At 39.4% G+C, this 19,017-nt stretch overlaps 1 protein-coding gene across 4 annotated transcripts in view; it reads right to left on the bottom strand.

Annotated features, from left to right (window-relative positions):
- The window catches only part of Rbm27 (RNA binding motif protein 27), a 64,132-nt gene that overhangs the window by 43,794 nt on the left and 1,321 nt on the right, over positions 1–19,017 (bottom strand). For all 4 annotated transcript variants that reach the window (XM_042691963.1, XM_042691965.1, XM_042691964.1 and 1 more), the window contains exon 2: positions 3,007–3,125. In XM_042691963.1, the coding sequence (XP_042547897.1) occupies positions 3,007–3,125 (119 nt within the window). The remainder of the gene's footprint in view (positions 1–3,006; positions 3,126–19,017) is intronic.

Below are 19,017 nucleotides of genomic sequence, written 5' to 3'. Positions count from 1 at the left end.
GAAAAACAAGCCAGGGATGGTGACACATAACTATCATCCCACCTACCCTAAAGGCAAAAGGGAGAATATCTACCTAGAGAGGTTTTGAGTTCAATTCCCGAGATGGGGAAAAAGTACTTTAGTGAAGAAGGGGAAGGGAGGGAAGTGGAGGGGAACTATGACTGGGCCCCAGTAGCTCATATGCCTGTACCTGTAACCCTAGCTACTCAAGAAGGCTGAATTCTGAGGATCACAGTTTGAAGCCAGCCCAGGCAGCTAAGTTCATGAGACTCTTATATATAATTAATCACCAAAAAGCTGGAAATGGAACTGTGGTTCAAATGGTAGTTCAAGCCCCAGCACCAGCAAAGAGAGAGAGAGAAGAGGTGGGGGGAGAGGGAAAGAGAGGGAGAGGGAGAGAGAGAACTGGAGGTGTAGCTGAAGTAGTTAAGTCCAGACATGGGTAAAAAAAGCTAGGTGATAGAGTGAGGCCCTGAGTTCAAGCTCTAGTAAAAAGAAAGAAGAAAAAGGAGATGAAGGAGGGGAGGGAAGAAGAAGGGAGTGGAAGGGAGGGAAGAGGAAGGAATTACAAAGTATACTTTCATTTAATACCACCTTAATATGTAATATAAACACAGACATCTATCTGAACTGTACCAACCAATAATCTAATACAGTCATGTGTAGCTACTTAAATTAATCAAACAAAGTTTAAAACTCAGTTTCTCAGCCTTATGCACCATATTTCAAGGACTGAATAGCCAGGAAGGCCTAATGGCCATTGCATAGGAAAAATGCAGGTATTATCCCTATCTACCACTGAAGAAAGCTGTACTGGACAATGCTCCTCTAGAAAACCATACACCAACATTGGTAACAGTGATTTTTGTCTCTGTGGTAATCTTTTTTTTCTTCCCTTTAAGGTGTATTTTCTATTAGGTTGAGAGGGATGGGGGAAAATGTTGAAAGCGTTGACATCAATCAAGATACAAACAGATTTGCTGCATGGTAACTCTTTTGTACAACTACCTAAATAAAAACACATTTTAAGTTGGTGGGGTTTTGTGTGTGTGTGTGTGTGTTTGTTGGTCATAGGTCTTGAACTCAGTGCCTGGGCATTGTCCTGAGCTTTTCTGCTCAAGGCTAACTCTCTACCACTTTGAGCCACAGTTCGACTTCCAGTTTTCTGACGGTTAACTGGAGATAAGACTCTCATGGACTCTCTTGCCTGAGCTGACTTTTAACCATGATTCTCAGATCTCACCTTCTGAGTAATTAGGATTACAGGTGGAGCCACCAGCACCCAGCAAAAAGTTGTATTTTACAGTTCCTTATGTGTACTTCTTTCATAATAAAAAGTAAGCAAACTTTTTATAAGCAGATTTTCTGAGTTATCGACACATACATTTGCTTCTTACCCAAAATATCTTTTCTATATTTTTTGCTTTTTTTTTTCACAACTCTACACTTGATATAAGACTCATCTTTAAAGTTAATACATTTAGAATGCATTTAGAATCCATATTATGGAAGAATTCTGTATGATTTCAGTATTTGCTTTCATTTTGTTTTATACCAAAAAAGCCTTAAAATATGTGGGGAAAAAAGTAACTCTGTGTCTTACGAATAAGAAGCCAATTTCTGTCTTTTTGTCTTCTGTAGATATTTGAGTTAAAGGGTATTTCATCACCAATATCTAATTCAACTGGTGTGATCCACACTCCTACTATTCATTCATTTGATAATACTTTCAAACATTGACAAATCAAGTCTTTATTTTCAACAAGGGAAGACAAAGGGAGGAGGGCAAATAGGCAAAAAATATAGGACAGAGCCAGGTGCTGGTGGCTCACACGTGTAATCCTAGCTACTCAGGGGCTGAGATCTGAGAATCATGGTTCAAAACCTTCCTAAGCAGAAAAGTCTGTGAAAACTCTTAGATCCAATTAACCACCAAAAAGCCAGAAGTGATGCTGTAGCTCAAGTGGTAGGGCGCTGGCCTTGAGTTGAAGAGCCCAGGGACAGTGCCCAGGCCCAGAGTTGAAGCACCACGACCAACAAAAATAATTATTAATTACAAATTATATATATATATATATATATGTATGTATGTATGTATGTATGTATGTATGTATGACAGGAACGATGAGTATCATGAAAAAGAAAGCAGTGTCGGAAGAAGGATGAAGTGACTGGGAGCATGAGGTGCTCTACAGTAAATAAAGGGTACACAAGGAAAACTATCCAGAGATGACATCTGAAGAGAGACCAAAAAGAAGCAAGGGAGCACTCTATCTTTCAGGTAAAAGTAAAATGGGTTCAAAGGCACTGAGCTGGAGACATATTTTGCCATATTCAAAACACAGGAAAGGGTCAATGTGACGGTAGTGAAACAAGTGCAGCAGGAAAGTAGGAGGTATTTAAGAGAAAGCAAAGGAAGGAAATCTCAAGGACGCTCTGTATAACACAGAAAGGTGGAAAGAGAAAAGGATTATGTTCATATCTTCTTGGATAAAAAGCCATAGACAAGAAGAAAAGGAGGGAAAAACAAAAAATCAAAAAAAAAAAAAAATGATGGGTTCATTATCTTAGCAAGAATAAACACCTTCACTGTAACTGTTCCTAGTCTACCTCAACTAGGCTCTGCCAAGAGCTATAAAAGACCGGAATAACCTAGAGGAATTAGAGCAGTACCGTCTCAATAAAAGGAAGAAGATAAAAGAAAAAGGGGAAAAAAAAAACCTCTTCTGCCAAAACACATAAACAGTAATTACACAAGATTGGGTATATAAAGCATTCAAAGGAACCTGATTACTTTCCTTCCTACAAAGCTATACCTTTAACAAGATTTTTGCTGTTTTTTGTTTTTAAGAAAGGGTCTTGCCTGTAACCCAGTCTGGCCTAGAACTCACCATCCTCTGCCTCGGCCTCTTGAGTATTAGGATTACACAGGTGCCATTGTGTCCTCCTCTTTTCACGAAGTTTTAAATTCAATCTAAATACTTAATAAAGGTCCACAATAATTACCTTTTTGTAAAAAGACATCGAGTTGATCAGCACAAAAGGCTTTCAATTCTTTCTCAGGCTTGTCCTTCTTGACCAGTGCTACAACATAGTTGGCTAAGGCGGAGGGGTCAGCATCACATCTAGGTAGACAAAGAGAAAACAAAAAGTTCAAAACACTGTTTTCAAACAGTGGCATCATTAATGAAGTCACCCTACTTTGGAAAACTGAATATCAAAGCTGTATTTTTGAAAGTGACTGCAAACACAAGCAACTACTGTTAACCAACAGCCCATACATACTGTCAGATTTTCTTTTTCTGCTTATTTCTACAAAATAACTAGCTTGTCTCATATTTCAAAGGTTGTAATTATACCAAGAATCTTAGATAAGGATGTATGTTTATTTGTTCTCTCAATGACAACAGTGGAACCTGATTCTTGTCATTTGGCTCCAGCACTGTTCATAACACACTCAAGAACTGTTTCCATGTGACCAATGAGAAAAAACAGGGAAAATATAGGACAGATTTCCCCTTTTGTCAAAGCACCATTCCCTACAACCACAAGCTCCACCATCCCAAAATGGCCATCTACTCCACTGCTAATCCTCTGAACATAGAAAATCTTTGCAGAAAGTGAAAACAAGCTGAAGGTTCACACCTGTAATCCTAGCTATTCAGAGAAGGCCAAGAGTTATAAGTTTAAAGTTCAAAGCCAGCCCAGGTAGGAAAATCTGCAAGACTCCAACTCCAGTTAACCAGCAAAAAGCAGGCCTCAAAGCATAGATGGCTCAAATGGTAGAACGCAAATGGTAGAACATCATCTGTGAGCAATCAAATCAAGCAAGAGTGTGAGGCCCTGGGTTTGAGGCCTTGAGTTCAAGCCCTGGTACCAGCAAAAAAGTAAATACAATTTTTAAAAGTGAAAAGAGGAAGATGACTCCTTAAATACAAGGGGCAAATATTTCAAGCTACAAGCAAAGGAAAGATCTAGGGGCTAGAAACAGAAGAGAACCTTATCTGCTTCACATTTTTTCAAGTCAGTAGTAACCTGACTTTGAAAGCCAAAAGTATCTCCCATTTCAGGGAAGCATATGCTCTGCGCTTGCCAACTTCTAACATATGCCAATTTGTCAGCCTTAATGTTTCTCTGTATCCTATGAAACTAAAAGCTCTTCTTTTCCAAAAAGTTCTTATTTCTCAATGAATGCATAGTTAAACAACTCTTACCTATTGTGGCCTAATAGGGCTGTTATAAAGATAAAATGAAAAAAATCAGGATGGTAGTAAATAAAACAATTATGCTAAGCGTCCAACTCCCTATAAAACAATATTCAATCTAACCTTGTATAATAATCATTAAGTCTTTCACTGTCAACTACAAAATTAAAAGGTTTCATCTTTAGAGTATTAACCACTGCCCAGTGCTGATGGCAACCAGCCCAGGCAGAAAAGTTTAAGACTATTTCCAATTAACCAGCAAAAAAAGAAAAGAAAAAGCTAGATTGAAAGGGTGGCATGAGTGATAGAATGCCAGCCCCAGTACTATACGAAAAAATTACAATAATATCAATTATATTTCCATCAATTTTATGATTAGAAAAGGAGAAGAAAAATCAAGGTAACACCTTTACCTTTTAATTTTTCAAGATCATGCTTCAATAAAACATAGTCTTTTATTGTCAATATTTTCATGGGAAAGGCTGGTTCTCACTGGGCGATGGTGGCTGTGGCTCACACCTATAATCCTAGCTACTCAGGAGGCTTCGATCTGAGGATCACTGTTCCAAGCCTGAGCAGGAAAGTCCAATTAACCTCCAGAAAACCAGAAGTGGTGCTGCGGTTCAAATGGTAGAGCACTTGCCCTGAGCTCAAGAGCTCAGGGACAGCACATAGGCCCAGAGTTCAAGCCCCACAACTGACAATAAAATTTTTTTAAATTTAAAAAAGCCCTATTCTCTAAAGATCTATGCATCTAAATTTCATTTACTGTCAATTTAACAAAACAGAGCTAATTTTAAGAATTATAAGCAAAGGTTAAAATGTGCTAGACTGTTAGAAGTGGCAAAAATGAATTAATAATAACAAAATTGGGCACTGCACCTTGTGGCACTTATCTATAATCCTAGCTATTCAGGAGGCTGAGATCTAAGGATCTATAAGCAAAACCAACCAGAACAGGAAAGTCCAAAAAACTTTTATCTCCAATTAACCGCCAAAAACCTGACGTGGAGCTGTGACTCAAATGGATGAGCATAAAAGCTCAGGGACAGCAGCCAGACTCTAAGTTCAAGCCCCAAGACCAACACTAAATAAACAAATAAAATTTGGAGAATTAGGGCAGATCACTTTAGAATATCCAATAGCTAAATTCTAAAGTGAATGTATACATGTTGTATATTTACATTTTCTTTTTTTTAATCTTCTATTTCAACTGAAGCTTTATAATGTCACAACAATAATCAGAGTGCCTCATCAATAACAACCACTTTGATAACCCAAGTGATATCCCACTTTGATAGATTTCTTTAATACCCAGAAATTAGACCCCTGACTTAGCTCTCTTTCAGTTATTTTGACAGTGTGGACAATTCAAGAATCAACTTTCTCTGTAGGAATGGATGAGAATGATGAAAAGGCTATCATGATGAATTGAACTCATAAACGGTAGAATGGCAACTTTCTGTATAAGTACTTAAAATAATAAAAACATATAATTTACAACATATCAATTTTATACATCATCATCACCTTGTGGCAGCAAAATTTCAAACTAAGAAGCTCAAAGCCTAAATTGCATAGACTGTGTGTCTCTTCATTGGATCTGTCCTGTTCATAGTGGTTCCATGGAAGGTGGGCCATTCCCCAGGTCCACAGTGGGGCCAGCGCTGTTGCAGAGGGAGAGAATGTGGTTGCTCCTCTATTCTTCTTTGACTTAAGAAGCCTGGTAAAAATGTTCAAGTTGGCTTCTGGACAGTAATTGGTAATTACAAGAAGGGAGTTTAGAAGATGTTCTTGGAGCAAACTGACTATCCATGCTACTGGGTGGACCAGATATTCTTGCCACTGCTTGTTGGTCCTCTGGCCATCAGAGTGTAGGCTCTCAGGTTAGGTCTCGGGGAAGCTGGTCGGACCCCCATCCAAAGTGGAGGGGGGTAGCAAATCCACTGGGGAACCTAGCTCCGTAAGGCCACCAATGAAAGGATCAATGAAAGGATGTTTCACATCCATGCCAGGGGATCACGTGGAGGCAGGCTGTCACAGGAGAAAGACTATTACAAGGTTTATTAGAGGAGCTATATTTCTCCCAGAGAGAGAACACATGGCAGCCTCCACTATCTAGATAGCAGCAGGGTTAGGAAGCGATATATTTACATTTTCTGAGTACATCTTAAAGGTTCTAACCATATACAGTATACACAAAAAGATAAGCTATGTGAGGAAGATGAATGTGTTAATTACCTTAACTGTACTAATCATTTTTCAATACGTATGTATTAAAACATTTTAAAAGGAACATCTTAAACATGTGATTTTTATTTTTAAAATTTGACTAAAAACAAAACAAAAAGACAGTGATATGCAATTCCATCTTCAAAAAATACCACACATGCCATGATCATCTTTGCTATTCCTTAAAATAGATGTACTGGGAGACTTAATTTCACCTAAGAATAATAGACCAGTATAATCCCAATCAATGTTCAAAAAAAAATGACATTTCTATGTTTACTCAGAAAGCTAAGATTCTGATAAGGATCGTGTAACAGAAAAATATATAGGAAAAAGAAAGCAGAAAATGTCATGTTATTTTTCTGGTGAATTTTTAAGTAGTGACCTGATATGTATAACGCTGGGTAGAAATAAAGAGTTTTCTATTAAGAAACAGGAAAGAGCTAGGAAGGTAGCTCAGTGGTAGAGTGCTTGCCTTGCATGTGTGAGGTCCTGGGTTTGATTCCTCAGCACCACATAAGCAGAAAAAGTCCTAAGTGGCACTGTGGCTCAAATGATAGAGCACTAATCTTGAGCTGAAAAGCTGAGGGACAGAGCCCAGGCTCAGTGTTCAGGCCTCATGACCAACAGAAAAAAAAAAAGACAGAAACAGGAAAAATACCCAGATTACTAGATTAACTGCAGTGAGCTAAAAAGCCCAGTATTTTGTTTTACAATAATTTAGTATTCAGACATAAACACAGAGTTTAGGCTGCTTTTGATAAAATAGAATTGATTTTATGGTATTAAAAATCAAGATGGGACAGGGGCAGATGGCTCACACCTGTAATTATCATCTACTATGGAGGCTGAGATCGGAGGATCACTTTGAAGCCATCTGGTCAGTTAAATCCATGAGATTATTATCTCTAATTAACCAGCAAAAAGTGGACAAGTGACAGTTAAGAGTGCCAGCCATGAGTGGAAAGACTGAGGGAAAACAGGGGGCCCTGATTTCAAGTCCTAGTATGTATTGGCATGGATTTTTAAAAAAAAATAATAGTTACGGGTAAATAGACAGGCAAAACATATCAAAACAGGGGAGGTATAGGTGGCTCACACCTATAATCCTTAGGAGACTTAGCAACTCATAATCCTTATAATCCTTAGCAATTTAGGAGACTGAGATCTGAGGCTCTAGATCTCAGTTTGAAGCTAGCAGGGGCAGGAAAGTCAGTGAGACTCTTATTTCCAATTAACCACCAAAAAGCTTTAAGTAGAGCTGTGATTTAAGTGGTAGAGTGCTAGTCTTGAGCAAAAAAGCTCAGAGACAATATTCAGTTCCTGAGATCAAGCCCAAGGACCAGCACATCAAGAGAGCGAGAGTGAGAGAGTGAGTGAGAGAGAGAGAGAGAGAGAGAGAGAGAGAGAGAGAGTTGAGAGAGAGAGAGAGAGAGAGAAGGGAAAACAGACTAGACTTTGGGCCCAGTACTGGTGTGTCAAGCCTATAATCCTGGCTACTAAGGAGGCTGAGATTGAGGATCAAGGCAGCAAAGTGATTACCAAAAAGCCAGAAGTGAAGCTGTGTCCAAGTGGTTGAGTGCCAGCCTTGGGCAAAAGCCAAGAGTGCAAGGCTCTAGGTTCAAGCCCCAGTGCCTGCACCAAAAAGTAAAAAGACTAGACCTTGGAAAAGAATGATTACAGATTCTACACAATTGCTTAATGGGAATTAACCAAATGATTATTAATAACAGCATTCTGCAAATTCAAAAGCATGTTTACAGTCAAAGGAATGAGAGCATTTAAATTTAAAAACTCCTCAGATGTACTGATAAAGTATGTTATGCAGGAAATCTTAAGTATGAAATAAGTAACACTAATCAGATAGTGAAACTTAAGTCCATTTGAGAGTTTCGTTTTATAATTTTCTATACTACCTGGATTGTTATGCTTCCACACCTACCTCCTCCTAGGTAATCTTCATAAACTGATCACTAAAATACTGTAATAGCAAACACAATTTCCAAATGTATGTCTAATAGTAGCTCACAAGATTTCCACAGTGTGTCACAAAACTCTAAGACTCTTAATAGATTACAAGAAAAATACAAAACCATCTCTGTGCTGCCCAAATTATCACTTTTCTCTGTACCCAAAACAACCCAAAATGAGTACTTAAGGCAGTTTAGCTACTAATTTGGAACAAAGCTCATGAATGGTTTATGACTCCATATAGGAAAGTTCATGAGACTCTTATCTCAAATTAACCACCAAAAAGCGGAAGTGGAGTTGTGGCTTAAGTGACAGAATGCTAGCCTTGAGCCAAAAAGGACAGGGAGAGCGCTCAGACCTTGAGTTCAAGCCCAGCACCAAAAAACAAAACAAAACAAAAAAACAGTACATTTGCAAAGACAAATTAAAAGGGGCACTCAGGATAAAGCAGAGGACAAGGCTTCAGAGATAAAGCTCAGCAGCAATTCCACACAAGTGAAATATGAGACAGCAAATAGTTTCCAAATGTATGCCTACACAACAAATTAATACATCCTAGGCCTCAACCAATAGTCACACTAAAAAAAGAAATCTCCAAAATTTTAATGTAAGTTACAAATATGAAAACTTGAAATTTACATGCTACTTAATAACACTGTAAGATGTTTAATTATCATGTAAGTTATTTTAAAAATAAAATCAATTAGGAAAAATTTTCATTAGGAAAAGCTAACCAAAATATTGTCCTTAAATGTCTGATCTGCAAAAACTTTTGAATTTTTCTTTTTTTGATGAATTCTCCATTGCAAGTGTATTATACATTTGCTAGGACATTAACATTACAGATTTTGGATATATATTATTTTAAGATCAAAGAACAAAGGTCCTAACATTTGACCCCAAGCCAAGAAATACTACTAAAAAGCTATTTTCGTGATTGGTTTTAGGAAAAAATGCCTAGACTACTTAGACCTTTTCTGCTCAAAGAAAAATTTACATCTTTCTGAATATGGACCTAACTTTAAGCTTTATGTTAATGTGATCATTATTTCAGAAGGCAACTAATGTGTTACTGAGTCACAGGGAGGAAAAGTATCTCCTGATTATAATGTTTAGCAACGGTCATTGAAAATGTTTATATTCACTAGCATACATAAAGGCCCTGGGTAGATACCTAGCACAATAAAAGAAAAAGAGAGCCACAGCCGGTGGCTCACACCTGTAATTTTAGCTACTCAGGAGGATCTGAGGATCTCGGTTCAAAGCCAGCCCAGGAAAGTCTGTCAGATTCTTATCTCCAATAAACCACCAGAAAATGGGAAGTGGTGCTGTGGCTCAAGTGGTAGAGCGCTTGCCTTGAGCTGAAGAGCCCAGGGACAGAGCCAAGCCCAGAGTTCAAACCCTACAACCGACCAAAAATGATGGGGCTAGGAAAGTGGCTCAGTGGTAGAGCGCTTGCCTTGCCTGCCTGAGGTCCTGGGTTCGATTCCTCAGCACCACATAAGCAAAAAGAAAAAAGCTGAAAGTGGCGCTGTGGCTCAAGTGGTAGAGCGCTAGCCTTGAGCTGAAGAGCTGAGGGACAGCACTCAGGCCCAGAGTTCAGGCCCCACGACCAGACTCCCCAAAAAAAGAGAAAGAAAAAGAGAAAATATGTCCATATTCATAGAATAAGAAAAAAAAAGATCCATATTGTTAATTTCAGTTATGGGGAACTAGAGAGGAAACAAAGGTATACAGAAGATAGAGATACTAACAAAAACATGCTCATTATATTAAAACAGTATTACTTGTAACAGAGAACAGAGTTAAGATAACCACACTCTTATTGTTGGATGTTTATGAAATCTTAGGCATCCAAAGTGATAGCTATAAAAGCAATGTACAATATAAAAAATGCTTCTGATGTAATCTCAGAGAAATCAAGGTAGAAAATTTTGCACTGGGCCTGCTAACAGAAAAGTTCACATACTGAACCGGGCATTGGTGGTTCACACCTGTAATCCTAGCTACTCAAGAGGCTGAGATCTGAGGATCCCAGTTCAAAGCCAGCCAGAGCAGGAAAGACTCTTATCGCCAATAAACCACTCAGAAAACCAGAAGTGGCACTGTGGCTCAAATGGTAGGGTGCTTGCCTTGAGCTGAAGAGCTGAGGAACAGCGCCTAGGCCAAGAGTTCAAGCCCCACAACCAACCAAAAAAAATTCACATACTAAAGAGAAACAAAGTAAGTATCCACAAATAATTTACTTTTCCCTCTTATATTTTTTTCTGTAATGCAATAATAAAGGCCTGTGTCTTAACACTCACATTGGGAATTAATTTCCAACATACAAATCTGGGGGAACACCAACATTCAGACCATAGCACTTTCATCTTGTTAATTAGGGGCCCTCATGAAAGAACAGAAATATGGAAGAAACATGTTTGGGGTAAAAAAGATATGTATTCACCCACATCTGTTTAGGTATTTGGACCATCTAAATATGCACACAAAACAAAACGAAAATCTGCTCAGCATTAGTGGCTAATGCTTGTAAACCTTGCTACTCAGGAGGCTGAGATCTGAATATCCTAGTTCGAAGCCAGACAGGTCAAGAAAGTCTGTAAGACTTTTTTTTTTTTTTTTTTTGTCAATCATGGGGCTTGAAGGCTGTCCCTGAGCTCTTCTGCTCAAGGCTAGCACTCTACCACTTTGAGCTATAGTGCCACTTCCAGTTTTCTGGTGGTTAACTGGAGATAAGAGTATCACAGACTTTTCTGCTCAAACTGGCTTTGAACCATGATCCTCTAATCTCAGCCTCCTGAGTAGCGAGGACTAGACTTGAGCAGCTGGCCCATGAGATGCTTAATGACCAAAATGCTGGAAGTAGAGTTGTGGCTCAAGTGGAAATGCACTAACCTTGAGCTCAAAAGTCCAGGGACAGTGGCCAGGCCCTGAATTCTAGCCGTAGCTCTCTGTCTGTCTATCTGTCTGTCTGTCTGTCTGTCTGTCTGTCTCTCTCTCTCTCTCTCTCTCTCTCTCTCTCTCTGGCCCTGAATTCAAGCCCTAGGTCTCTCTCTCCTCTCCCCACCACACACATATGCAAAGTTTCCTCTTTTTCTTTGTGTTGCTGAGAATCAAACCAGAGCACTCTATCACTGGCCTGTATTCCCAGCCCAAATCTACTATTCTAATTGTCAACCAATCTAAGTAGACATATGAGGTGTTCATTCATTTAAACATTTACTATTAGTTAAGTGCCAAATATCCTGTTTGGTGATAGAATTACTTTGAGCGAGGCATATTTTGTCCTTCAGTCATGTGATGGATGGATATATAAATAATTATTGTACAAAATAATAAATGGGCTGGAGGATCAGGCCTGTAACCCTAGCTACTGGGTAAGCCATGATCTGACAATATCAATTTACAGCCAGCAGGGGCAGAAAAGTCCGAGATACTATCTACATCCAATTAACTTGAGGCTTGACTCAAGCAGTAAAACACCAGCCAAGGAACAGTTCAAGCCCTGGTACCATAACAAATGACATAAAAAAGAGACTAATAAGGGCTGGGAAGGTGGCTCAGTGGTAGAGTGCTTGCCTTGCATGCATGAGGCCCTGGGTTCGATTCCCCAGCACCACATAAGCAAAAACAAAAAAAAGCTGGAAGTGGCGCTGTGGCTCAAGTGGTAGAACGCTAGCCTTGAGCTGAAGAGCTGAGGGACAGCGCCCAGGCCCAGAGTTCAGGCCCCACGACCGGACCCAAAAAAAAAAAAAGACTAATAAGTAAGTTATTGTGAGAAAATGAGAGAAGACTGGTAGGAAGGCCTCCAGCCGGTAAAGTTATTTATTGGACCAGAAAGAAGTCAGACATTAAGAGGCAAACTAAGAACTGAAGAACAAATACGCACAAAGCACCAGTGGTTCACATCTGTAAACCTAGCTCAGTCTCTCAGAAGACTTGAGATCTGAGGACTGCAACTCAAAGCTAGCCTGAGCTAGGCACTGGAGGCTCACACTTGTAATCCTAGCTACTCAGGAGGCAGAGATCTGAGGATTGCGCTTCAAAGCCAACCAGGCAGGAAAGTCCAAGAGAGACTCTTATCTCCAATAAACCAGTCAGAAAACCAGAAGTAGTGAAGTGGTAGAATGCTCTCCTTGAGCTGAAAAGCTGAGGAACAGCACCCAGGCCCAGAATTCAAGCCCCATCAGCAACAAAGAAAAAAAAAAAAAAAAAAAAGGCACACTAATTCTCTGAAGAATTAGTACACTGGTACACTTTAGAAATTCATCAGTATTTCTAAGCCCAAAGAATGTAGCTCCAAAATAATCATTTAATCCTAGTAGCTTATTTATCAGGAGATCAGATCCAACAACTGCTGGCTGATTATTTTTCCTCCCATTTGGACAGCTATAGAGATTATTAGCAAGAGTTTAACCTGATAAGGATTGTCAACCTATAGCAGTGTGTAAATTCTAGAGTTCAACCAGTATACATGCCATGTCCACTGAACCAGTTAACTATGAACCAATAAATTAATCCTAGTCTGTGAGCCCTTTTGCTTCCTTTTAATCGTACTTCAAGATGACAGCACACTCGGTGTCCTACTGCATTTTTTTTTTGGTTGGGCACTGTCCCTCCGCTCTTCAGCTCAAGGGGAGTGCTCTACCACTTGAGCCACTTCCAGTTTTCTGGTGGTTAATGAGAGATAAGAGTATCATGGAGGGTCTGGAAAGGTGGCTCAATGGTAGAGTGCTTGCCTTGCATACATGAGGCCCTGGGTTCAATTCCTAAGCACCACATAAACAGAAAAGGCCAGAAGTGGCACTGTGTCTCAAGCGGTAGAGTGCTAGCCAGACAGCGCCCAGGCCCAGAGTTCGGGCCCCACAACTGACAAAAAAAAGAGTCTAATGGACTTTCCTGCCCAGGCTGACTTTGAATTGTGATCCTCAGATCTCGGCCTCCTGAGTAGATAGGATTACAGGTGTAAGCCCTCAGTGCCAGGCACCTACTGCATTTTTAAAGACCAGAATATGGCCAGAATGAACAAAAATGTCCATGTTTATGACACTAACTAGAAATTCCTGTTCCTATTTATGGGCTCAGTAGCCTGACAAAAGTACTGGCCAGTACTGGGGTTTGAACTCAAGGTCTCTTGCTTGGCTTTTTCATTCACAGCTGATGTTCTTGAACCACACATATCCACCTTTTGCTGGTTAAATGGAGATAAATCAGATTTGGCTGTCCAGGGTGGATTCAAACCAAGATCTTCAGATTTTTGATTAGCTAGGATTATTGGGTATTAGGTATGAGCCACTGGTACCCAGTTTGACTAACAACTTTTAAATGATACTGGTGATTAACTTTACTAAGTCAATTACTTCTGCAGAGATTAAGTATTTTCTTTAAATTAGTTGTGGAGCTTGAACTCAGAACCTGGGTGCCACTTTATGCTTAAGTCTAGCGTTCTACCAATTGAGCCACAGCGTTACTTCCAGGTTTTGAGTGGTTAATTGGAGATAAGAGCCTCACGTGGACTTTTTTGCTTGAGCAGGCTCAGAACTGTGATCCTCAGATCTCAAGTCTCCTGAGTAGCTAGGATTACAGGTGTGAGCTACCAGCACCTGGCTGTATTTTCATATTAAAAAAAAATTATAGAAGAATACAAAGCACTCTTAATAATCTGCATCATTAACATACCATGTTTCTAAGATAGGTAAAAAGCAAATGTAGTTTTTTAAAAAAGACAGATTAGATAATCTCTCCAAAACCATACATAGAATCAGAGATAGCTATGGAACTAGAAACTAAATGCTCTGAGTCACATACTCATAGAAGTAGATCAATGGTAGACACTTGTAATCCCAGCACTCAGGAGGATCAGAATGTGATGCCAGCTTTGACTACTTCGGTAGTTTCAATCCAGTCAGATCTGCAGAGAGATCCTGGTGCAGGTGCTAGTGGCTCATGCCTATAATCTTATAATCCTAGTTACTTAGGAGGCTGAGATCCAGAGGACTGTGGTTCAAAGCCACCCCAGGCAAAAATGTATGAATGACTCTACCTCCAACTTACCAGAAAAGGGCTGGACTTGAAGATATGGCTCAAGTAATAGAGCACCAGCCAAGCAAACTGAGCAAGTGAGAGGCACTGAGTTCAAACCCCAGTACTGGGGAGGAGGAAGACAACATTTGTAATAAGCCAAACAAACAGCAGGAATGTTGATTATATATGTATATATGCATGTATGTATACACATACATATATTTTAATTTCCCATTAAGAGCTGAAGATATAACTCAATGCTAACATGAATTAGATCCTGAGTTTGAATCCCAGCACCACAAAAAGAAAAAAATATATAAAAAATATATATCCTCATTAAATGCAATGTTTTGGTAGCAATGCATGTCTGATACTGAAGACTGCTTGCCTAAACTTTTTCTAAAGTTACAGAAATTTCTTCATTTATCTACTTCCTAAATGTACTTAAAACCTTATCTTTAAGGAATCTGTATACTTAAAATGAGCAGGCATTTCTGACAAAACAAAAACACATCTCCAAGTATCACATCATTCCTGCATATTCTCTCTAACTCAGGTATCTAGGATTCTTTGAAGATGGAGAAAGATGAAGATGCCAAACAAAATCAGTTAGTTTAGTCTGTTCAAATAACCATTAAGGAACAGACATGTACATTTTTTGACTAAGACATGGTTTCCCTCCCTTTTACTACACTGCCAACAAAAATGGTGTTAATGGTCTTTTCCTATTAATGGTCTTCCCATAACTAGCTAAAACAGGAAAAGAATTATTTCTTCTAGGCTCCTTTCTCTCTTTCCTTTTGTAATCCTCTCTTTCCTTTCGGAAAGAATAATCGGTATTTCCCATATCTACAAAAAGAATAGACCCTAATAAGTAAGTTCTAATAGCACATGATATTTGTAATTTGTCTATAGGGAATAATCACACTGAGTTGGTTTAGATGTAACTCTTCTTGCATGCCTTTGTTTTACCAGTGACAAGATGTAACTGCATAAAAAAAACAAAATCCCAGGGCTGGGAAGGTGGCTAAGTGGTAGAGCGCTTGCCTCAGCACATAAGCAAAAAGAAAAAAGCCAGAAGTGGCGCTGTGGCTCAAGTGGTAGAGCATTAGCCTGGAGCTGAAGAGACAGCACCCAGGCCCAGAGTTCAGGCCCCACGACCAGACCCTCTCCGCACCCCCCCCCCCCCCGCGAAAAAAAAAAGAAAGAAAGAAAAGGGAAAAAAAAATCCCTAAAAATGGGAAGCTTAACTGTAAGTTAAGCCAAATAAGGAATTCACATGCTAAGCCATAGTTTGATTCCAACCTAGCCACTGCAACTACGTTATCTGGAAGTCTTAACAACTGCTCTGAAATGCTATGTTGTACCAACATGTCAATCTGCCATGAAAATTTTCCTGAATCTGAAATAAGAAAAAAATGAAATTTACAAACACAATCTAATTTAGCATATCATTTATTACATTTTAGGGTATCTAAACAAAAATAATCTCCTGTGACAATCTATCAAGAATAAAAATATATATGAGATTTGTATTTAGCATTTACTAACATCTCCCTCCAAAACTAATATTTAAGTAAGATTTTTAAAGCATTTTTATTTCATATTTCTTGGAAAGCCACCTACATTACTATGGTCTAAGCAATTTCAACTCCCTATTTTCATTTATTTCACATACTTCTGATGGGCTGAAGAATAAACCAGGGCCTTTTATACGCTAGACAAACACTATACCACTGAGCTACACACCAGCCCAAGTCTAAAAAAAATCAACTTCAAATGAGTTAAAAAAAAAAAACAAACAATGTTTTAAGGGGGAAAAAAAGAATGACATATGCTTTAAATTGAACATACAACTTAGAGAAACAAAGCTCAAGTCCAGTAATCCTTTTTGTTTTTGGCAGGTACTAGGGCTTGAACTCAGGGTTTGGGTACTTTCTCTGAACTTTTTTACTCAAGGCAGTGCTCTACCACTTGAGCCACAGCTCCACTTCCAGCTTTTTGATAATTAATAGGAAATAAGAGTCTTATGAATTTTCCTGCCTGGACTGGCTTTGCTGTTATCCTCAGGCTCCTGAGTAACTAGGACTACAGGCATGAGCCACCAATGCCCAACCAAGTAATAATTTTTTATTTTTATTATTTATTTATTTTTGTCAATTGTGGGGCTTGAACTCTGGGCCTGGGTAGTGTCCCTCAGCCCTTCGAGTGCTCTACCACTTGAGCCACAGAGCCACTTCTGGTTTTCTGAGTAGTTTATTGGAGATAAGAGTCTCATGGACTTTCATGTCCTAGTTGGCTTTGAACCTCGATCCTCAGATTTCAGCCGCCTGAATAGCCAGGATTACAGGCGTGAGTCACCGGTGCCTGGCTCCAAGTAATAATTTTTAAGTAAGTTTTACTGAGAGCTGGTGGCTTATACCTGCAATCCTAGCTACTCTGGAAGCTGAGACCTGAGGATTCTGGTTCAAAGCAAACCCTATAGAAAAGTATGAGTCTCTATCTCCAATTAAACCAGCAAAAAGCTTGCTGGAGGTGTGGCTCAAGTAGCGAGCCCATTAAGTACAGCCCCAGTACCACAAAGAGGGGAGGGGAAGGGACGGGGAGAGGAGCCTGGCCAGTTGCTGGTGGCATATACCTGTACTCCTAGCTACTCAGGAGCTGAGATCAGAAGATCATGGTTTGATGTCAGCCTAGGGAGGAAAATCTATGAGACTCTTATCTCCAATTAACCACCAGAAAACCAGAAGTGAAACTGTGTCAAGGCTAGAGCACTAGCCTTGAGCACAAAAGTACAGGGATACCAACCAGGCCATGAGTTCAAGCCCCAGGACTGGCACCAAAAAAAGAAAAGAGAAAGTAATTTTTATTCATGAAAATTACAAAATAACACTAATTCAGTCAAAAAACGGAGTGAAGATTATAATCCTACCCAAACTATAGTCTTAATCCTTTAAAAGGATATGTAACAAAGAACAGAATCAGTGCTTATATATGGGCAATTAAAAAATAAAAAAGAGGGCTGGGAAGGTGGCTCAGTGGTAGAGCGCTTGCCTTGCATGCCTGAGGCCCTGGATTCCATTCCTCAGCACCACATAAGTAAAAATAAAAAAAGCCAGAAGTGGCGCTGTGGCTCAAGTGGTAGAGCGCTAGCCTTGAGCTGAAAGGCTGAGGGACAGCGCCCAGGCCCAGAGTTCAGGCCCCATGACTGGACCCAAAATAAAATAAAATAAAAAAGAAGCCGGGCACCGGTGGCTCACACCTGTAATCCTAGCTACTCAGGAGGCTGAGATCTGAGGATCACGGTTCAAAGGCAGCTCGGGGAGGAAAGTCTGTGAGACTCTGGTCTCCAATAAACCACTAAAAAACTGGAACTGGTGCTGTGGCTCAAGCGGTAGAGCATTTGCCTTGAGCTGAAGAGCACAGGGACAGCACCCAAGCCCAGAGTTCAAGCCCCACGACTGACAAAAAATAAATAAAAATAAAAATGAAAAATATGTATAGTGTGTATATATAAAGTACACATATATATATACACACATACACACATATAAAGTGTGTATATATATATATATATATATATGTGGGAGGTAGGGAGAGCTTAGTGGTAAAGCACTAGGCCAGCATGCATAATGCCCTGAGTTCTTTCCCCAGCACCACAGGAAAGGGAAAAGGAAGGCAACAGAAATAAGTGTGTGTTCAAAATAGATTTTTTTTTAGTTTAATAACATACATAATAAGATAACTAATTTGTTAAATATACAGGTATTCTTTTTCTGTCTTTTCTACACATCATCAATTTCACTATCCTCTTCCTAACTTGTATATTACAACTTATTTTATGTCCCCAATTTTTTAATTATAGAAAAAACTAAGATGAGCATTCAAGGGTCCCATATTCTTGTACAAACCTTTCATGTGTCCAAGAGTCATTTTCACCCTAATTGGATCACCACCAGTCTAAAAGCCAGAAACACTTAATTGTACACTTACTCATTTATTCCTATGTTCTACTCATGGCACTTCTCACCCTCAGGATGCAAATACCACTTCAGAGGTCACAATTCTTCCAAGGCTTCCTCCTTACCCATCCTGCCTTCACAAAGGCTAGCTAGCAACACTGAACTAGATGACTCTCTTCCTAAATGTTACCTACCACCTTCCCATCACAAGAAACCAAAGTAGAAAAACAAAACCAAAGAGTTAACTAGGTTTCCTAGCAAGAGTATAGAATAATAGTTCAACAGAAAAGTCTTAGTGGCTTGCCACTGTCTCCCAACAGCCCCAACTTTATCATACAAGCTGCTTCAATACTTGTACCACTGAAAAACACTCAATGATTCCTCTAACATAATCTGATCTACTTTGATCTAATGAATCAAAACCTGGCCTTTTACTCAGGCAGAAAGCCCTCAACTTTTTCATAACAGTATATAAGCAAGAAGCAGAAATGAAGGGTGGAAATGATCCTTTCCCTTCCATTCAAATTATTGGTTAAAGACATCTCTCCAGCCCTCAACCTTCTTGGCCTCCCCCCCCACCGGCCCGCCCACTCCAGAGTCTAGGTTATACCATGGAGATC

Source organism: Dipodomys spectabilis, unplaced genomic scaffold (genome assembly GCF_019054845.1).
Source record: "Dipodomys spectabilis isolate Male_0828 unplaced genomic scaffold, ASM1905484v1 ptg000147l, whole genome shotgun sequence".
Classification (NCBI taxonomy): Eukaryota; Metazoa; Chordata; class Mammalia; order Rodentia; family Heteromyidae; genus Dipodomys; species Dipodomys spectabilis.
Note: the sequence above shows the minus strand (reverse complement) of the source record. Positions and strands in the feature narration are given on the sequence as shown.